Below are 23,414 nucleotides of genomic sequence, written 5' to 3'. Positions count from 1 at the left end.
AAAGTTAATAATATTTTGGAAGTGTTTGCGACTTGTTAAACTCATTGTTTCCGGTTTGAGAAAACATAGATAGTAACAATTTTGTAGCTCATTTTGACTACAGCAGAATTTATACATATTACTTATTATTAATTGTCACTTACCGATTGTTTAACGAATACCAGATTTGCAAGGCGGCACAGAAAGGGCAATTGCCCGCTACCTTCGATTTCAAATTTTATAAAATAAAATTACATTTTGTAAAATATTCCTGCTCGTCTCGCTCGCAATATCTGCTTATCTTAGAGTTTCGTCAAGTTCAGAGCCGTAGCTAGGGGCGGCGGTAGTCGGCCCTGGGAGCCGAAGGATCTAAGTGAAAGAAATATATAAGAGAATGCCATCGCGCAATAATACATCAATATTGTTTTCAGTTAGCAAAAATCTGGATCTAAAAATTTTCTTGATCGCTTCGCTCGCAATGCATTGTAATGCACTGTAAATTACCTGAGAGAATAGGACCAACTATATCACACTGTTGTTGCTAAATAGTTTTGTCAAACGAATTAACAATTGTTTTAAGGAAATTAAGCGCGCGCATTTCACACACAAATTGTACCATTTTTGTTGTTGGTTTGTTATGAGGCGGATAAATTGATCATGTAATATATTTAAATAATATGTATATATATATGTGTGTATGGGCGCGTCCGTGGGTGCGTGCGCGCGCGCCGGTGTGTATTAAAGAAACTTTGAATACGTACACAATTTAGTGTTAACATCTTGCATATTTTCTTATTTTACGTCGCTCCATGTTGCATATGTGTAAAGCATATTATGCCTTACATGAAAGTTATACATGTCATATGTACAAAAGAATTGTATTCGTCACGGATTTTCTGTCTTTCAAAAATACAATTTGTGTGCTTGTTTTCCATCATTAGGTTATGTGAAATTGAACGTGTTTGAAAAATATTTGAAATTGTTTATTCCAACACAAATGCTTTATCAACGATTTCTACCCACTTTTTTGCGTGATTTACGAGGATAATAATGTATTTGACACTACTACTACTACTACTATTATTATTATTATTCACACGTTTATCCTGGTACTTACCCCCCACCCCCAACTAGACAAAATTACGTGGTTGTGCGTCTGGTGTCAATACACATATTATCCATATTTGCGGTAAAATTTTAACTTTTAATGTTGCTCAAATAATAAATAATAATTAATGTCCCCTCGTCAGTGCCGCCTAAACGGACACTCAGGTTGACAGGACGAAAAATAATGTATTCATGGTCAAAACTGTGCAACACTAAAGATTAGAACAAAGATTTGTTACAACTTTTTTTCTCTGTTTTCATAACCAATGTGCGTGTATATACAGTATGTATGTGTCTGCGCGTGTTTAAAACTTAAAGTACATCAAATGAATTAAATTTAAAAATTTTCATTTTTACTGTTGAAAGTAGCAGTTAGTTTTGTTAGCAGATTCCAATATGTTCTCAGTGTTTACAGTGCAATTGAATGTAAAATTCTTACTTTTCGACTTGGACCACAAACGCAATATTTCCAAACACATCAAATGATGTACTACATGAACTCCACTGGACACAAACCACAAATTAACATCACCACTCACTAAAAAGTGACTTATGATATTTCGTCATAGTCATAGTCTCTTCTTAAATTACAATCTGGAAGAAATCACTCCGAATTGAGCTATTAATGAATTTCTAGAATTTCCTATATTGAATGAATTGGTAATCAAAAATACTAAAATATATATATTTCACTTTGTGAGTCTCCAGAATGCAGAAAACCTGGTGTGAATATATCTACATTACGTGTTATAAGGAATCAACGTTAGTGTTGTCCAGCTTTTGAAACACTATACATTTCCTACACAGAAAACTATATCAAGCTCTACAATCTGCAGCACCATGCTTGTTACACCATATTTTTCGGCTTTAATAACACTATTCCACACATACTTCCAGAAAAATCGCATTGTCTACAATGTAACTTTTGCTATTGAGTACTTCGTGAGAGACAAATTGAGGAAACCTGAGGGAAGTATAAAATGTATTTTCCTGTGGTTTAGTCAAGGGATGATCACATCCCCGATTACTATCAACAATGTCCTCGCCTTGTGTTCTTTGTTCAGCTAATCGAATCTTTACCAGTTTTGTGAAAGGCCACTTCAAAAGAGAATCATATTCTCCTGGCAATGGTTCAATGCAAAGTGAAAAATAGCCTTTGTTTTTATCAAAAGAACCATCAGGATACAAGATCACTCTCAATTTGTACTCGTGTTTACCGCTGTAGAAAGGGGGACTGAATATTCCCAGAGCTCTATCTTTCTTAGATTTTTCTATCTCCTCAGCTATGTTTTCCACTTTCCACAAGAAACTCCCATGTCTTAGTACCATTATCTGACTCCAGTTTTTGTCGGTCGCAGGGTCTCACCAATGGGCTGGGAGCATTTCCCTCTCGTTTTCTTTGTCAATGGATGGCTTGCTTAAGGGAGATTTCAGATCGAGGCGACAGTCGACACGTGTCTCTTGGAAACCGACCATCAGTAACCAATGCAACATTTCGAACAGAATTGAGAAGACCAGCCCGACGCGTCGTTTGGACTGGGTGGTTTTCTCAGTGTCTTGCATCGTGTCGCCTCGGTCTGTTAGTAGTGCATCCGCGGTGAAAGCTTTCTTACAAAATGAAGAGACCCCTGTCACTGCAGTGTGAACCCTGCTATTGCTTGTATAAGGAGTGGCAGAATTCATTAGACAGTTTGAAATTAGCGCTATTCACGTCTGCCATGGATAGCGTGCTGTTTCACTCGTTATTTAGTGAAGCAGCTCAAAGCCTTCAAAAGACATGGAGGTCTGGTCAAGTGAGCACCGCGCGTATGCTGTGGAACGGTTTTTCAAGAACAATGACTCAGTTACTGAGATATGTCACGTAATGGTGACTGCACATGGCCTTTATGCTCCATGTGATTTTCTCTTGTGGAGATATTTAAATCAAATGGTGTACGTAAATCGACTCCACACTACCGAAGAGCTGAAATTCAGAACAATCCGCTGGAGTTGCTGCGCAAGACGATGGAATCTGTTATGTAGCGTGCAGAGATATCTTTGCAGAACAATGGAGCTCATCTCACTGACATTATTTTCAAATCGTAAAGACCAAATGAAATGCTTTTGTATGTACCTTGCAGCAATGTAAGTGGTCGATCATCAGTTTATATTACAATACAAAATTTTGGAATTTCAAACTGTCTAATGAATTCTGCCGCATCTTGTATAAGGTGGAACAATGAATATATTTTTATAACTGAGAAGGCATTGTACAATTCATTATTGGCCTGAAACATTTTGCAAGTAAAAAGCAGCAGCTCTGCAAGCAAGACCATAACACGTATCGCTTACTTTCTATTTGGTAGCGAATGATGGACTCTTCGTCTACGCATGCCGGCCCCCGTGGCGGAGTGGTTAGCCAGGTATCCCCGGTTCCAATCCTGGCCTTGGCAAGGGTGTTTATGAGCGTCGATTCATCAATTTCATCATATCATCACTCATCCCCATCTTCGCAAATTAGCTAGAAGTGGCATAAAAAGAGAAGTGAAATAAAGCAAATTAACCATCCAGTCTTCGTCTACACGATAAAACTTGAACAAATTGTTCACAAATGAAAGTTTTGCGGTCTTTAAGTGGAGTAACCTTACAGAAAAAATTAGAAGTGAAGGGGTCAGTCACAACACTTGACCCGTGCAGGAATATTTGATCCACTTGAACTGAGTGGTGTTTCTCAACCGCGTTCCCGTATCGGACCCTGTACTCAATTATACAGGGCCGCGAGAGGGGTTCCTAAAATTTGTCTGTTTAGTATGTGCAGGAATTTTGAAGGAAATATATTTTGTATTGAAAGTATTATGAGTAACAGGAATTTTTTGTGTTCAAAATGCAACATCAGAACAAAAAATTGGACTTCCAAATTGAATTTATTAATTTAATCATTCTGTAGATGACGAGTATTTTAACTCTAATTTGATATTTGTCACAATGCTTAAACATAATGGAACAAATTCTCTGTATACTTATGCCATGATATACGTATGTATTAAACTTCAATTTCAAAGGCGCAGACTTATTAATTAATTAATATATGCATTTGGGACAAATTAGCAAAAATTGAAAGTAAAATTGTTGGGATCGGGAGGTTGAGAACCACTAATATGGAGTATTTAATAATAATAGTAATGAACATATATAATTTGCAAGTAAGCACGTAACAATTAAATAAGGAAAAAAAATTCAAGGACATTTTCTTAAGTTATCCTAAAAGTTGAATTCACGATAGTATTTTCAAAGTGAAATTACAATGAATGTAATAAAACAATGAGTATATATTTTACTATTCTCTCCTTTATATTTTTATATTAATAATATGTAATACATATCCAGGTTCAGATCCTTAGAAAAATAAAATTTGTGTTACAATACTGGATCTTTAAAAATAATGTGGGATATCAAGTACAATTAAAATTTTCTCGGCTTTGAATTTCCAACTAACATAAGTTAAATTCCAAGCACATGAAATGAACTAGCGTGTCTACTCTTAATTTACTTAGTATTCTACGAAGGGGATCAGATAATGAAGCCACCTACAGCATGGGCGAGAACGGGAATGTGTGGTGCCCTACGGCCATCCCCGCCACATTCCTTCATGGCACGATGCAGTGCTCTTCCTTGCTGCACTCTACACAACACCATCCTTCCATGATAGATAATTTGTCTCTCTTTCATGTTTATTCAAACTTTCGTTCACACAGCTGGATGTCTTCTTGAAGAATGGTCGAATAGTAGAGTAACATTAGAGTTCAGCAATATTATTGAGCGACACAACTAGAACGTAGTCGAACTTAATTAAGGTAATGATATAATGTTGCCTATTCAGTTAAAAATGAGTTAATTTTATTTAACTGCCTGTTTAAAAATATCAAAATATGATAGCTCGCACCATAGGCGTAACTTGGCGGGGCAATGGGGGCACCATCCCCCAAAATTTTCGGGTATATTATTATTTACAACTTAGGGCCCCTGAGGAGCAACGTACGTAATCAATATTTGTAATTTCGCAAACGCCACGGCTCACAGTTATTTAGCAAATAATCCTGGACGCTGTTTCTATGGAATGGAAAACATTTCGAGACTCTTCCCTCAAAATTTGGCCCCAAGTCTGATTCTGCCGTTCAAAAGTAGGACCAGTTTAATTCTACCCCATCGAAATTAGGCCCAGTTTAATTCTGCCCCTCCAAATTAGGCCCAATTTAATTCTACCATCTTGAAATTAGGCTCAGTTTAATTCTGCGCCCTCGAAAGTAGGTCTAGTTTAATTCTGCCCCACAAAAAATAGGCCAAGTTTAATTCTGCCCCCTCGAAATTAGGTCGCGGTGGCTCAGTCGGAAAAAATATCCAGATATAGGGATACCATATGTACAGGAAATTAAAATATTAGGAATAATTTTTCACAAGGACGAGGAACAAATGTTAGAATCCAATTGGCAAAAGATAGCGAGAGACATTCGCATACAATGTTATCAAATGCGCAGCAGACAGTTGAACATGATACAACGGGTGTGGTTTTTGCAAACATATATGTTTAGTAAATTAAACTATACGGCCCAAGTGATCCCAATCAATCAAAAATACCTCAGAATAATGAATTCAGCAATTGGTTGGTTTATGTGGTATGGACATTTTTTTCGAATACCATTATCCAATCTATGGCAATTGAAACTAAAAGGAGGATTGGAGCTCACAAATATTGAGATCAAATGCAAATCCCTATTCCTGGCAAGATCCTATACGCTCTATGGCATTGAAGACTCCATTACATCATTATGGATACAGTTATGGACGGAGGAATTTCCATCCCAAAATCCGCCAGATCTACGCAGATTGAAAAAAGGACCGTTATATCCCCGAAGTTTGATGCAAGAATTCAGTTATGTGGTGCTACCGCCAAAAGGTGAAGATGTAAAACTCTCTCAATACTTATATACACTGTTTCACAAACAGTTGCAGATACCGACTCACCGCATTGAAAAACATTTTCCCAATAACAGATGGTAATATATTTGGAAAAATTTAAATAAGAAATTTCTGGATACAGCTGTGTATAGTGTTTGGTACAATGTAATACATGATATTATACCAACTAATGAACGCTTACATAATATCAATAGACTAACAACTAATAAATTTCTGGATACAGCTGTGTATAGTGTTTGGTACAATGTAATACATGATATTATACCAACTAATGAACGCTTACATAATATCAATAGACTAACAACTAATAAATGCAACATATGTGGAGAGATAGACACCACCGAACATAGAATAGTAACATGTAATGGAGTACAGGGAATTTGGAAATGCCTAACGACATATCTAGGACAAATATGTCGAACAGCACCCCAGTACTTTCAAACTTGTCGATGTGTACAAGACCAGATTTCAAATATTTTCCAGAAAAGAAAAACAATGCAGTAATTTGGTTAATAGCTAATACAATATATTATGTATTTTGTAAAACGTATGAGAGCAATAGCATTTTTTTCTCACAGTATTTAAAAAGAACCAGATGGAAAATGCTACAATATCCAAAAATGTATGAGTATTTTGGAAACTACCTTAGTGTTGTTTAGACAATAATTGTATACTTGTGGTGTGAAAGTGTAAACAGGTATTTAATATATGAAGAAACGTATATTTGTATTACAGGTACAACTGCATGTTTACGCCAAAAATCTTGTATCAGATAGCGAAAATGGGACTCTTACTATATTACTTACTATGTTAAATTCTATACAATACTTTTAACAGAATTTATGTAAGAAAGCAGTTCTATTTTCTATATATGCTGATAAAATAAAAGTTTGTTAAAAAAAAAAGTCGGTAACGCGTCTGACTACCATGCTAAAGGTCCCGGGTTCGATCCCCGGCCGGTTCAAATCCGGGAACTTTTCTAACGTTGGAAGTGGCCCCGGCGCCCACCCAGCGTCGAATGACATGGGTACCTGGGAGAAACACTGGGGATGTAAACGCGGTCAGGAGCGTGATGCTGATCACATCAACCCCACTCACGACCGGATCAAGAAATTGTGGGGCGTTACCTCCCACACCCCCTATACGCCTTCATGGCGTGGTGCTAAGCACAGGGAAGCACTGTACCTTTTTACCCTCAAAATTAAGCCCAGTTTAATTCTCCCCCCTCAAAGTTAGGTCCCAAGTTACGCCCATGGTTCGGACTGTCTAATCAAATGAACCAAATCTATCCGATATTTCTGTCTCACTGTTTGCTTGCAGTTACTGCAACCACGCAGGGTGTATGAACTGGTGAATTTCTACTTGATCGGATTTAAAGATAATTGCATCTGACATTACAACATAGTGCAAGCGGTAAGTTTCATAATACATAGGCCACCTCATCTATAGTTAATTAAAATAACAGCATTAGTGTGCATAAGCAGCTAAATTTCCATGGTTTTTGTTAATATTGGAAATTGGAAAGAAGTTTGGGGTGATTAAACTCTCAAATTTCTTAGTGCCCACTCTCAAGTTGATAGGAAGAAAAATAATGTATTCATGGTCAAAACTGAGCCACACTAAAAAAGATTAGAACAAAGATTTGTTAGAACTTTATTTCTCTGTTTTCATAACCAATGTGTGTGTATATACAGTATGTATGTGTCTGCGCGTGTTTAAAACTTAAAGTACATCAAATGAATTAAATTTAAAAATGTTCATTTTCACTGTTGAAAGTATGTCCCTTATGTTATGTGTTTTCTTATTATAGTGCCTATTATAGTGTCTTTTATCAGTTTATGAAATGCAACTCACAGTAGTCTTATGGAAAATACTGTTACACTAAACTCTTTAAAACATTAGGAGGAGTAGGGGAAAACAAGGTATTTCTTGCGCGTTATATCCCATAAATTTAGAGCTGTCTAATTGCAAGCCATTCTTCAGGCACCTGAAAATGTTGGAACGCTATCTTAGTTGAGCGAGTTTTGTTAGCAGATTCCAATATGTATTCAGTGTTTACAGTGCAATTGAATGTAAAATTCTTACTTTTCGACTTGGACCACAAACGCAATATTTCCAAACACATCAAATGATGTACTACATGAACTCCACTGGACACAAACCACAAATTAACATCACCACTCACTAAAAAGTGACTTATGATATTTCGTCATAGTCATAGTCTCTTCTTAAATTACAATCTGGAAGAAATCACTCCGAATTGAGCTATTAATGAATTTCTAGAATTTCCTATATTGAATGAATTGGTAATCAAAAATACTAAAATATATATATTTCACTTTGTGAGTCTCCAGAATGCAGAAAACCTGGTGTGAATATATCTACATTACGTGTTATAAGGAATCAACGTTAGTGTTGTCCAGCTTTTGAAACACTATACATTTCCTACACAGAAAACTATATCAAGCTCTACAATCTGCAGCACCATGCTTGTTACACCATATTTTTCGGCTTTAATAACACTATTCCACACATACTTCCAGAAAAATCGCATTGTCTACAATGTAACTTTTGCTATTGAGTACTTCGTGAGAGACAAATTGAGGAAACCTGTGGGAAGTATAAAATGTATTTTCCTGTGGTTTAGTCAAGGGATGATCACATCCCCGATTACTATCAAGAATGTCCTCGCCTTGTGTTCTTTGTTCAGCTAATCGAATCTTTACCAGTTTTGTGAAAGGCCACTTCAAAAGAGAATCATATTCTCCTGGCAATGGTTCAATGCAAAGTGAAAAATAGCCTTTGTTTTTATCAAAAGAACCATCAGGATACAAGATCACTCAATTTGTACTCGTGTTTACCGCTGTAGAAAGGGGGACTGAATATTCCCAGAGCTCTATCTTTCTTAGCTTTTTCTATCTCCTCAGCTATGTTTTCCACTTTCCACAAGAAACTCCCAAGTCTTAGTCCCATTATCTTAGTCTGCAATTCTTCGTTTCTTTTCCTCTCGCTCTCTAATTTCATTTGAATATTTTCTAATATGCCTTTTTCTTCTTCATTTCTTTTCCTCTCACTCTCTAATTTATTTTCCAAATTTTCAACTTTGCAACAGAGCTTAACGATGGCACCTCTCGTTAGTTCCAAGTGATGCTGCATATCTTCCTTTATGTGTTGCGTAATCCCTGCAGGAAAACCTTCATAGCTGCACTGCATCTCCTTGTAAGCACACACAGCAAAGAGCTTCTGGCATTCTTCACCCAAATGTCGTTCCACGTCCTTTCTTGCAACTTGAACGCCACAACTCTCAGGACAAGGAATCGGGTACTTCACACATTCTGACTTGTGATCCTCCAATAACTGTCTCTCGACTATCTCCTTGCAATGCTCACAAGGTACCAGTGCTTTCGGGCACTCGTTTTGATAGTGTTCACTAAGATCTTTCCTCACTTTCTTTTCTCCACATTTATTGGCACAGCGTACAAGTGCTGATTCACAAGTGCCATAGTGTTTAACAAACGAATCCTCTGGTACGAACGAATCGCAAAACACGCACTCCACCTCAGACATGTTGCACTCCTCTTTCAGACAAATATCCATATCCTCTGGTTTCACTTCCTTCAGAAACATGTCGCAGGAATGGACGCACATTTCAGATTTCTCATCACGATTGTTGTACGTTGATGATGCTTTGGAACCATCTTCTTCCAAGTGTTCGGGCAAACTAGAGTTATCGAGCTGTTCACCACTCTCCAGTATGCATTCCACGACCGGTTGTGAACACTGACCCTTGTGCTCTTCTATTTCTTCCTTTGGAAATGTCTCCCTACACAGATCACACAGGACTTTTAGTTTTCTGCAGCTCTCCTTCACGTGTTGGAGAAGCATTTGACGTGGAAGATTAAGCCCACACTCATTCTCACATTCAACTTCGTCAACTCTGCAGATCAACTGATGATTTTCTAATTCTTCCTCCTCCACTTCTTTCCCACAAAGGGAACAAACAGGTGTTATAGGCTGCTGTTGGCATTCTCCCTAGCTACAGTCACGGCCTGACGCAAAACCTTGTATGCATGTAATGGAGCTCCTGAGAATCTCAATCTTCACAGTATGGCTGATGACTGGAGAAAAGTCTCTTCTAAAGTTTACGTTTTCTAGTCTCTTGGCAGTACGTCTTCTTCAATACTGAGATGAGAAATGAAAAGAGGCCGTTGATCTGAAATGAGAGAAATAGAAAGTATGTTTTGAGATTTATTCAAATCATTAAGAACTATGGAGACATAAATGTATTAACAATAGTACTACAATCTATAAGAACATTTCACTGCAAATTATGTTAACATATTCCTGTGAAGAACAATATTGAGTGCTCGAAAAGGACCGTTCAGTCTCGTCAGAAATGCCAAGAACCGTTCCGGTTTATTAATTTGTTTAGATACAATTTAATACTACATATTGAGGTTTCCTCACTACATGAAGATTCGTTGTTGCCGCGAGAAATGATGATAATAATAAATGTGATATTTTGTGCCTCCCAGATGGCGCAGTGGTAGCGTCGTCGCCTTGTAATCAAGGGGCTCCGGTTTCAATATCCGGTGGAAGCACATAGTGGTTCGGATCGCACTTCAAACGGTAGGTCCAATCCCGATTAACCCTTGTTCCAAAAGTAGACTTAAAACAACAATTCAATGTTGTGGCGCAACAGGCGGGAGAATCAGGGTCTACCTACCGACTGCAGGCCTTACATCCACCTGCCGAGGTGGAAGATCAGCCAACCAATTATTAGCTGGCGTGTGACCAGCACGACGAACCCTACACCCTTCATTGTATGTTTCTGTAACGGGCTGACGTTACTCATTCGTAGTTCCCAAATTTCCTCACGATGCTGGATGGCCACCGGTCCCATGCACAGGCCGAAATCTCAGGTGAAAAGTTGTCACGCTTCCTCCAGCCCCAAATATGACTTCTTACACCAACGGCCATGGTGCGGGAGTTGCCACGAGGAAGCTTAGCAGAATATGATGCCTACACCTTCTTGTAGCTTGTGATCTTCGTTTTTACTTTCTTTATTTGCTAATTATTAACTTTGTCTGGTTTTTTGGATTCGGTTGTTCTGACAGATTAACCCGAAAGTAAAATTGCAAATAACACAAACAGTAAAACCCTTCAATGATCACTCGCAAAAAAAAAAAAAAAAAAAATTCACTTGCACAAATTTGATTTTTCTACTAAGTATTATTTAGACAGAGTTTTGAAGATATGTACGTTTATATTTCTTAATCCCCAGGCGAGCTGACTTACATCCACGATTTGAGTCTGTTTAATTTTTAAAAATGATAAAAATTTCCAGAAGACTTGTGTCGAATGTACTGTATATTATATTTTCTGATGTTTGTGTAAATATTTTAGTAATTATTATTTTTGTAACCTGCTACGTCATTTCACTAGTGGTTACTTTCACTTTTCTAGTCGTTCTAGTAACCAGACCCGCCCCTCCTTTAAAAAAAGCCTTGTAAACGACAGTAATGTGTTCAGCAAAGGGGACGTGCCCCCCCCCCAAAAGGAGCCATGAAATATTTTAATGCAAACCTACAAAAATAATAATTTTTTGAAGATTTTGCAAGAATTTAGATTTTCTTCTTGTATAAATGAATGGGTTGTTTCTGGAAAGAGGCAGACTCCAGATGTCTGCAGGCTACTATATTTAGTAATTTTAGTTTTATAACAATTTATGAGAAACTACTAAATATTTAAATTTGGTCGGGACAGTTCACCATATTTAACTCCCTGCTTTGACTTTTTTCGATGTGCAGTCTTCATGGGAAAATGTCCTCTTTTTGTGGTTAATTCACATTCAGACATGTTCTTTATTATAAGGATAATTCCAGAGCGTTGGTGGTCACGTTCGGGGTACGAATTCCCATGGCGGAAGGGGGATCAAGATAAGCAATTAATTTGGACTTCAAACATACTTTACTAAGAATAACATCATAAACACATACAAAGAAGGAATAATAAAGAATGATGTCAGCTTGTGTGTGAATGTTGCAAACATCTCTTGTTGTCTCTGTCTCCCTCCCTCCCCCTCCCCCCCCTCTCTCTCTCTCTCTCTCTCTTTAGGGCTGGTATCAGCATGGGGTAAGAACGTACTTCTTCAGTCATAGATAAGATTTTAAAATTATATCCAATTGGACTAGTAAGAAATGGAGCCATAGCTGCGAAGGTGGTTGTAATTGTCACCCTAGACCCCTGGGGACATAGAAATTAGACCAACCTGTTATTTCTCCTCCATTTCTCATCTCCTTTCGTCGGGAAAAAATAATGTACCTGCTAATTTAATAGGAAACTAATGTCTTCTTAAAGTTTCTAATTTTTTGTTCCTCCACCTAGTTCTTTAATTTGCAATCGATTTTACAGATGTGAACAATAACACACACTGCTTCAATGAAGATGGTGTGGGATGACCTTTTATTAGCCACATTTCTTGAATGCTAAGTTTTCCTTTCATCGTATTCATCGGAAGAGAGTAGGCTAAGTACAATACATACAATTTCTACAATGTCTAACTATGCCAGCTACATCTAGGTAGGGGGATGCAAATTCGGTGCAGGGGTGCGAGAATCATTCTCGTCCTGGGCGCTGAAATCTCTAGCTACAACGGAAATATTTCCTTTCGAGAGACCATTAACAGATTTACACCATTATAAAGACACAATAAAAGTATGAAAATTTATTTATCATTTTTAATAAAAAGTAATAATTAAATAATATCGAACACTTATTATAAACATTTTACCTATCTTCTAATTTCTTGACATTTTGAACCAGTCGTTAAAGGAATTAATTTGCTAATTTATAAATATAAATATATATATAAATAAATTAATTAATGATATTAATTAATTAATTAATAATTGACATCTATTTGATGACAATTATATATATATATGGACAGTATAACGAAGGTTTCGGGCTTGGCTCCCCCTAAAAAAAAACTGTTAACGGGGCTGCGTGACAATATTCGATAACAATAAATGGTCAGTGTTTCGTTTGAGTTAGCCCACGCTTCCGATAGGTGTGTTAACCATTAACATATATACACAACAATTTCCAAAGATAGCATTAACGATCTTTCACCGAAGATCACATAGCACTTACTATATCTTAATCAATTTTGTTTCACTTTAGATCACATATTTACCTCTTCATTACGAAAATAGGCAAACAAAATCCTGCACTGGTTTCTGTCTCCATTTGTTTTTTTTTAATAAAGTGTTCATTTCGAGTTCCTGTGACTTTTTCTTATTTTAAATCTTTTCATTTCTAAAATGGTTTCTAGGCCTCCCCGATGGTGCAGTGGTAGCGTTGTTGCCGTGTAATCAAGGGAACCCAGGTTCGATAACCGGTGGAGGCACATAGAGGTTCGGATCCCACTTTAAACTGTAGGTCCAGTCCCGGTTAGCCTTTCTGTGCATAAAGTGGACTTTAAACACCAAGTCAATCAATATGAATGCATAATTTTATTAGTTGCACGTAAGTATTATCAATAGTAATACTATTGACTGGCGATGTTTTTATCCAAATTCTCTCCTTTACCTGTTTTCGTGAGAGTTACTGTAAGGATGAGTGATATTTAGTAAACATAGAATAAAAAGAACGCAATGCATTCTGGGCTTGTCCAGAGCATTTACTACAAAATCGTCCATGTGTAGTCAAGAGGTCTGTGAAAATCTGAGATTGTCTCATTCTCGAGCATCGCTGTTACATATGGTCATAATATAAAATGGTGATTACTTATCTTGATTCATTGATTTGGTTTATTTTACTTAGCTTTTCTGCCATTTTGGCTAATTTGCGAAGATGGGGATGAGTGATGATATGATGAAATTGAGGAATGGACAATGAACAAACATCCATGCCCAGGTCGGGATTCGAACCCGGGACCCCTGGCATCTTATCGCGATTCGGTTACCACTCCGCCACGAGGTCCGGAGTGTGATTATTTATGTGTACTTGTCTTCGGTTGCCATCACTACAAATTACGAACCTTATAACTTTTCTATTTTGTACTAAAGTGGAAACACTAATCATATCTACAAAAACATTCAGAAAACATTCTCAATGCATTTACATTATAGCAGCTGTAAAAGTGATTGCACAGTGAATAAGATGGGCACCTCTAAATGGCACTTCAAATCTATCTCAATATAAGGAAAGAGGCGCAAGTATAAATAAATAGCTAGTGTTATATTTTATAAACTCAAGATACTCAGAGTTCGTTACTAAGAAATTTGGAGAAGTGGAATGTGAGGCAGGGAGTCGTAACGTACCCAATTTGCGTTACACGGTACGTTCCATTTTGTAGGAGGAAGAGTATGTTTCAACTGCTGCTATCCATGTAACGTAACGAAATGCAATATCTTATAGATTGACGTTACAAGGAACGTAACAAAATGTATTATGGTAGATATTAACGTTGTAAAGGAACGGAACGAAATGAGCACATTGGAACATAACGTAATATGCAATATGGTATATACTACCGTTAAAAGGAACGTAGTAACGAAATGCAATATGGTATATACTAGCGTTACAAGAACGTAACGAAATGCAACATGGTAGTAAATAACGGTACATAGGAACGTAATGAATGCAATCCTCCGTAACGGAATGAAGTGAAAGGCAATGTGGTTAATTAACGTTGCATAGGAATGTAGCAAAATGTAAACCACTGTAGCGGAACGGAACAGAATGCAGTTGGGTTCATACCATCTGCATGAGGAACGTAAATAAATTCAGTATGGTAGATGTTAACGTTACAAGGAAAGAACAATTCAGAAATGTTAGCTAGTAACGTTATAGGCGCGTGACGAAGGAAGAAAAAGGAATAGCCAAAATCTCTTACCTTTCATTGGAACATTGGGATTAATGTGAAATAGCCGTTAAAAATATGGTTGTTTGTAAAAAAATGAATTTCAACCAGGGTTGTTAAAGGGTCAGGAATTTTAAATCAATTCAATTCCGGTTCAGCAGGGAATATTAGCAAGCATAAATGGATCTGGACTGTAAAGAGCCTCTTTATGTATTTCAATTCGTTCCAGGGACATTTTCTCCTGATCAGTTGAAATACGGCACAGGGACCTTCTTTCCGGATCAATTTAAAGACGGTATAAGTTCCATATTGAAATGAAAGAATACGCAACTTGGGACCGAATTTAAACTGTGCGATAAAAAAGTTTCCAGTCTTGTTGGGAAACCCAATAGAACCCACTAGAATTTATGGGTTCGTGGACGTTTAACAACCCTGATTTGATATTAAATTACATTTTTGGCTTGAAATTGAATAAAGCTTCCAACTAGTGTAGAAATGAGTAGCAATAGGCGTGCGCACGGGGTGTAAGGGAAGGGGGGGGCAAATGCCCCCTAATCATGGACATCTGTCGATATTTTAGACGCAGGGAAATATGCCATATACATATGAACCCGATAATAGTGTTGCCCCCTCAAGAAACACCACTTGAATTCGAAATTATCGCATTCCTGCATCCCTATTATAATAATTAATGTAAATCACTGTGACAAATCAAATTATACGTGTGAAATATATACTTTTAGCTGACATTCGTTTTCTAAAGGGGAGAGGTGGCCATCCTCGCCCCCTTCCAGATTTCCATGCCCCTATATTATTATTAGAGCCCGAAAGTTCAGGCATTTATTTTCGTTAAAATAGGCAGGCAAAAAGGCATTTATAATGTGGAGAATAGGCACTAAAAATGAAAAAAAGGCAAAATAAACAAAAAGGCACATTTGGAAGTCGCTTACTTTTATCTATAATTTCTGGCAAAATGTTAAAATCTACATTGGGAAGAGCATTTCAATTTTCACCAAATTCACGCACGTAACCATGTAACTTACCACTTAATGGCACACTAAATTTCGGCATAATGACAAATACACGATCGTTTCCCTCCAAAGTGCAGAACTAAACTAAAGATAGAGAACTTGATTTTGGAATGCATGCAAAGGCCCTTTGGCATTAGTGCTGTTTCTTGTCAATAACGTCCTGACACGGACGCTGGACGTGATGACGTAATTGTGCAGATGTTCTGCAACAGGTTTTCAGCAGTCAATCATGCACAAGGAAATGTTAACCGAAAGGCAATATCTTAACTCAGCATGAAATACTTTTCTCTCACACTTTTCTCCTTCAGCAATGTTGAAACATGCGTGAGTTCAATATTACTTAAATAAGGCGAAAATTATTCACATAATAAACGGAAGAAAAATAAATGCCAACAACGTTTTTTGGGAGAAAAATAATTTATATACACATTTTTTTAAAAAAATGGTCAAATTTAATTGAAAAAGGCAAAAAAAAGGCATTATAATTAAAAATAGCAGTGGGGTCCCAAATAGGCAAAATGAAAAGGCTTCTAAAACATTCGAAACAACATAAAAAACGTATATCCGGAAAAATTTTATCAATATATCGTGTAGATAAAAAGAGGCATTTTGCCAAACTTCCGGGCTCTAATTATTATACTTTAATCCAGAACTTTAGGGTACAGGAATCATATCGCCGGTTATTAAACGATATTATGCTCTTGAAGAAAATGAAGTATTTTGAGCCGATGAAAGTTCACAAAGGAACAACGGCGGAAGAAGGTGCAGTGGCACAACCACAGGGGGCAGGGGAGATTAGCCCTCAAACTTGTACAGAAATCAATTCTAGGAGGTAAGGAAGGCAAACATTGGACTATAGAAAGAAAGGTTACAGAATCTAAGGCCGTGTCCGGATTGGCAAGCGCTCCGTCCCGTTCTCTCCCGTTGCTCTCGCGTGCCGTCGAAGTCACGTCCAAGTCGTCCGAATCTACATGTCCCCTTGTAGTACGGTTGTCACTTTTCCCGCCAGGTGTGAGCCCGAACTTCACCCACCGCGCTCTGGGGCGCAGGCGCATTGCACGGAAGCAGAAGGCAGACGCCAAACAAACATGACAATGATTTCCACCTATTTACTACTCATATTAAAAATGTAGCACGCTATTTCATCATTTACAATTTTTCTACATTCAGTATTATCGATAAAATGTTAAAGTATAACTGAGTTTTACATCCTCTAATCAGTTAATGTTGTCTGTACAATGTGAAAGTTAGAATATGGCTGCCAAGCGCAGGGTCACAGCGAGTTCAAGCGTGCATCTGTCGCTCCTCTCTGCTTTCCCCTCCGACTCCACGTCTGCCGCGAATTCGGACAACGGAGGTTGGATGAGTCCCCGGATGGAACGGTGCTCTAGGTGACATCTACTGCCGATTCGGACGCGGCCTGTGAGTAGCAAGACGAAAGGATACTCAAGATGGATATAGTTTTCACGTCTTTCGTGCACTATTTCTTACAGACGGCCAAGAGCACCTGCAAGGGGGCACAGAGGGGCAATTGCCCCTCTCGATTTCTATCTTTATACCAATTTAAATAAAGTTATATAAACTTGGACAGTTGCTGCTGATTACGGTGTAAGTTTTGCCCGTGTAAGGTAATAAACAGATTTATTATTAATTTTTGAAGCCGCACCGTTCATTTATAAACACACTGTATATGAGTCATTGTGAATTCGAGTCAATTTAAACATTTTGCGTTGTTGCGAGATTATCTATTAGGATAAAATTTGGACATAAATAATCTAAGTAGAAAAAGTGCAACTTGTATATCAAAATTGCCAAGTCCATCTGATCTCCGAAAGTAGTGTTTAGCACGTCACATTTCAAGTATATGATTGATTGATTTGGTGTTTTGAGTCCACTTTATGCACAGTATTTTATTTTTTTATACTGAAGCTCGTTCATTTCGTTCTCCTATTTCTCTTGGTTGAATTTTCTGAGATACGGAATCTACCTCATTTTGCTTTTCATTACGTTTTATTGCGTCACCCACGGTACGTACATGTACTTAACATTTTCAATTTCCCTGTACCCTTTGGTTAGGTACGGTAAAAATAAATAGCTGCCGTTCGTCAAATGTTGTATTTTTGTTTTTGTTACCCATTTTTCTCGTACTTCAGTCAGGGAGCAATGCAGCTACTGGTAACAAATGTAGTCAGGAAGTAGCATCAATTGTTCCTTCCCCGCACTGCAGTTCACCAGTAAAAAAAAAAAAAAAACTATGTAAAGCCTCGTTTCTATTACCACAAATTTGCCGACGCGGCATGAGCCAAGCATTTGTTGAAATGGAAACTGTCTGCAACATGCCGCGGCGCAAGTGCCGGAGACAAAATTGCCCCAAACGATTAAGACGCACATCATGCGCCGCGGACAATGGAAACAGCCTGCAGCAAGTTCCTGGGGCATGCGCACTAGAGTATAAACAGACGACGCGACTACAATCTGTGGTCCAACAAGATTTAATGACAATGCAAAATCACTTACAATCATTCTTACAAAGTTTTCGTATCCACTTTGAAGACGTAAGTCTCTCATCAACGAGTTATACGCTCCTTCCGAATTTCTTTTCGCTAGAAAACTTCTAATCCACCATCTAGGTCGTTTTCGCCTCTTTTTTTACAAGTTCATGGTACGCACCTGCCATAATCACAAAACCCGCCATAGTTGTATTGTTCATCTTTACACAAGTTAAATCACTACCAAATTATTACAATACAAAAGAAGAAACACTGACTACTCTAAAGCACAATGGAAAAACGCTACACTCAAGTCCTGCACTCCAGTGTTGTTGCGGGCGTATTTTGCAGAAGTAGTTTTGAATTGGAAACAGTGCACTAAATGACGCGCAACATGCGCCGGCACATGTTGCGCGTCATGGGTCTGGAACTTGTCAGAATGGAAACGTAGCTTAACAGAAGGCTTTCACGATTTGTCTCAATATTATTAAAGTGATCTCTTTTTCACACCCAAACATAAATAACTATTCTCAGATTTGAAAACTTAACAAGGGTGTAAGGGGTGACCTTCCACGTATTACATCCAATCCTCAACTTCATTCCACGTAGTACACCCTGGACTGCTCTTTGCAGACTAACGAGAGTCTGGCGACTGGCCCTATGGCCAGTATAAATCTGTGTGTTCTCCTGCTTTCTGTCATATGTGCTGAGAGTAGTGTAATTTGGCCGGTTCTACGCCGTACTTGGTAGGTATGCATTTGTAGCCTCTTTTTTTATCAATTGAATATCAGTTTTTGACATATTTTGACAATTTTTTGTCGATGTTTTAGCGTTTATTGATGTTTTAGTAAAATTTACCTTTTTCCCACCTCGTACTTGGTAGGTATATCACGATCTTACGTGATACAACTTAACCTATCCTTTTTTCTTACGATTTTTTAAATTTTTTTTACGATCCTAAGTGATATAACTTAACCTATCATTTTTTTTATTTACGATCTTTTACGCACCGAACTAACCTACAAGGGACTCTGTTATGTTTTAATATTTCAGTATTTTAAGGTTTTTTTCACATATTTTTTATATAACCTAAAATGTGTTGGATGTTGATTTTTTTTTTAGTATGTGGCAATCTTTTTTATGAATTTTAAAACTGTTCCGTCACCCTCTCGTTCTTCACGTCGTACGCGAAGGACTTCTCTGCAATCAGGATGACGCTGCACACGGTATCATCGGGCAGCGCGTCGTGGAACTCGCACACGACCTTGATGTTGGTGCGATCGTTGACCACCACCTGCTTCCGCTTCGTCGTGTTGATGACGAACATGAGTCTGCGTGCTTTGAATTCGCTGGGTGCGTAGTACATGTCCACGCTTCCCTCGGTCACGCGCTTGTAAGAGGTGTAAGCTTCGTAAAGTTTGAGGTAATCATCTTTGGTCATGTCGAGGTTGTAATTCTCGCGCGGGAACACTTCGTTGCGTCCATTCTTCAGATAAACGTTCTTGATCTTGCAGTCGTCGAATTCGCAAACAGATTTTTCCTAAGTCTTACCGTTTCCAAGATAACCCCACTTCCGGTCGCCATTTTCGATTTCCGAACATAGGTTCTATTTATACTTTTACTCACGTATAGGTGTACATGATGGATCCGCAAACAGATTTTTCCCAAGTCTTACTTACCGTTTCAAAGATAACCCCACTTCCGGTCGCCATTTTGGATTTCCGAGCATAGGTTCTATTCATACTTTTTCTCACGTATAGGTGTACGTGATGAATCCGCAAACAGATTTTTCCTAAGTCTTACCGTTTCCAAGATAACCCCACTTCCGGTCGCCATTTTGGATTTCCGAACATAGGTTCTATTCATACTTTTTCTCACGTATAGGTGTACATGATGAATCCCCAAACAGATTTTTCCTAAGTCGCAACGTTGCAACGTTTAGAAAGTCGTTGATTTTGTTTCTGTATTTTCCGTCGTTGGGTTTCCTCGTCATGTCGATCGTCGCGAATCCGAAATCGTCACTGTTCCAGCAAGAAGAGCAGCGTTCCGAAAATTGATTGATCAACAGGCCGTTGAGTTTAGATAACATGGAAGGTAGAAATTCATGATCTGCCGTGCGGTGTACAGTCTCCATTGTTTGCTTTCGGAAACCAAAGAGATTCATTGTCCTTGCTAGTTATTTATTGTGTATGTGATAATTTGAGACAGTTAAAGATTTTTTTATTTTAGTTATAGTTATTTAAGTTTATTTTTTTCATTTGCATTGCCTACAATTTTTACTAATTTCTAAACGATAGTGTCCCCAAGGCAACGTGTGGATTCCACAAGACAAAATACATCTTTTATCGTCATGCGGATCTAATGCTACTTTCCTAACTTTGTTTGTTGTAATCACGTGGTCTACGCTTTGGATTCTTTGTTCTATACTTAGTATCGTCGATTGTGAGTAAAGGCAATCGGTGTAATCGTGGAAGGTGAGTTTGTTCTCCACCGAATTTTTGCCCACACCTTTTGCTTTCTTCGTGACGCTACTCTCTGTTCTCATGGCATACATCTTCGAACGCAAACCCGCGAACTCGACAATAATATCACCGTTACATTCATCTTTCAGTTTACCTAGGACTTTTTTGTTACGAGATGGAATTCCAAATCTGTTGGGTTGAGGATACGCAGAAGTATCGAAATACTCAAGCATGGAAGGATTTTTTATGTCTTCGTATAGGTTAGGTGTTTGTATGCTGTAAATAAAGCTGTCGGTGTCCGTGTACAAAAGTGATATTTTATCATTGTAGAAGGGTTTCATCACGTCATAATGAAATTCGAACATGTAAAGTTTCGACAAGTCGAGAACCGTTGCGCCAACGTAAATTGGTTTTCTGAATTTCATCAATTTTATATCTAGATTGAAAAGTGCCAAATTCTCGTTGTAAATTTTTCTCGACTTGAATCTAGGATCGGCTATCCACTTCCGACATTTATTCTTATCGGAAATTAATTTCACACCTACGTGCTTTCTAACATTCTCCATGGTCTTTCCGTACACCGCATTGTTCATTAATTTAAAGAAGCCCTTGTCTAAATCGGAAGTGGCAGCTGTTCTATGTTGTGTGTTAGTTTCTATGTAAGGTCTTAACCACGTGGAATGTTTAAACTTTAGTATTCTTCTAACATTTACTATCTGAACACCCTTCCCAATCAAAAACCGGAGATTCTTGTAGTGGACGACGTATCTCTGTTTAGGGTCCAATGTTAACAAAAGCTTGTCTTGAACCGAGTCGGGTGGACATTTGATTTCGGGAGTCGGAGGTAAATCCGAAAACGTGTCGTGCAGGTGGTCGGAGAATTGGAGATCTACCTCTGCGAAGAAACCACACTCGCTATCGTCGAAATGAATAATGTCTATCGAAGTGGGATCTAACCATTCGAATCCCCCGTAAGGAAGTTTCTGAACCATGGCATGTCCGTAGGGATTATTAACGTCGGCGTAGAAGATGTAATTCGATGCTCGATTTGAATCGTAATCTTCTTTCATGTGTACGTTATTAGCTTTTGCATGTCTCTGTACGCATTGCACCATTCCACCTCGTATCCCTCTTTCGATAAATAGCAACATGTCAACGTCCGATATCAGTTCCAGCTTGACCTTTGTCTGGAATAACATTGCCGACCACGCTAATCCCGGTAGACTGTAGAAATACGCTGGATCTAATTTATAAATATTCGTTGCCGTTTTCCTGAACGCTTGAAAAACATCCGCGAGTATCGTCACGTCTAATTTTAAGTATGCGTCGTGGTAGTCTCCGAGTGTCCTACATTCTAATTTCTCCCACATGAGTTGCGCGTGTTGGTATTCTTCGTCCGTAATTCCTTTCTCTCTGAGTCTGCTGTAAAATTCTCTTGGAAGTGGAAGAGCGTCGTCGTTAAATTTAGAACCATCACTAACATATTCGTAAGGATAAATCCCTTTACGTCTAACGAGTTCTATGTCTACGTTGGGAAAACTAGCTCTAGTTATTTTGAATTGATCGTCGGTGAGTTTGTTCGCTAAAGCATCCAGACTTGCAGAGAGAAATCTATACGAATCCAGGAAGCGCATCTCGATTGTATTTTTCGTTCCCAGAATCGACACTTGCTTGCTGAGACTAATGTAGCGTTCTTCATTCTCGGCCAAGACACCTATACGTTTCGGATCGTAGCCAAGATGTCTCACCAGGTGGTGAAAATCATATCCGCTTCCGTTGTGAAAGAATATGGGGATGAATTTAGGTTTCTGGATTTTAAGATTGCACGTGTTGCAAATTCCACCTATGTAGTTTCCGCTGAAATGATCGTGGTGGAATATTTTTTTGTTCTCATCAGTGAAACTTTGATCACATACCGGACACACCTCAGTGGAATTGTAATTTTGAAGTTTATTTTCAGTTAAAGGTGCCATCGGTTTTGATGTAAGCAGTACGCTACCAATTACCTCAACCTCCTCCACCATTTTTTCCAGGAAGTGTTCGATTACATTTGGCCCGCGGTATATATATGCTTCATTTATTTTATCACGTCGCACAACAACATAGCCGAAACTATTAGGTTGATGAAGCTGGTACGGCGTTGTGGAGGAAATTTCAGGATCCGGTTCGCAGTAGGAGAGTGGTTTCAGGAAAGACTCGAAATCTGCGACGATGATTGCGGGATGTTCCAACAATGCCTTGTGCATTTTGAATTCTTCGACTTCGTTCGTTTCGGGCATCAACATTCTAGCCGGTCTGTTGTCACCGCAATAAATTTTATGTTCGGCAAGTTTCTCGATAGCAATTTGACGTCCGGTGTAATTTTGATAATCGAGTTGTTTTCGATCGTCGAACGTGGTTAGGCATCTCGGGCAAACTTCGATGCAATGTTCATGCTTGGTTGTTTGGCTTCCTAGTAATCGAGACATTGAACGAATTAGCGTGTAATGATAGACATCCTCGTTGGAAATCAGAAGGAGAT

The 23,414-nt window shown here is 38.2% G+C and overlaps 2 protein-coding genes across 2 annotated transcripts in view; both read right to left on the bottom strand.

Moving 5' to 3' along the window:
- The window catches only part of LOC145980924 (TNF receptor-associated factor 4-like), a 480,440-nt gene that overhangs the window by 423,337 nt on the left and 33,689 nt on the right, over positions 1–23,414 (bottom strand). The window lies entirely within an intron of this gene.
- On the bottom strand, positions 8,866–9,927 carry LOC145980921 (TNF receptor-associated factor 4-like). The gene has a single exon (XM_083114006.1). The coding sequence runs from the start codon at positions 9,925–9,927 to the stop codon at positions 8,866–8,868; it is 1,062 nt and encodes a 353-aa protein (XP_082970132.1).

Source organism: Lepisma saccharinum, chromosome 28, assembly GCF_977018435.1.
Source record: "Lepisma saccharinum chromosome 28, izLepSacc3.1, whole genome shotgun sequence".
Lineage (NCBI taxonomy): Eukaryota > Metazoa > Arthropoda > Insecta > Zygentoma > Lepismatidae > Lepisma > Lepisma saccharinum.
This window is presented reverse-complemented; position numbering and strand designations above follow the sequence as displayed.

Excerpts from the sequence above, each read along its gene's own strand:
- LOC145980921 (XM_083114006.1), bottom strand. The coding sequence starts at position 9,927 with ATGCTTCTCCAACACGTGAAGGAGAGCTGCAGAAAACTAAAAGTCCTG.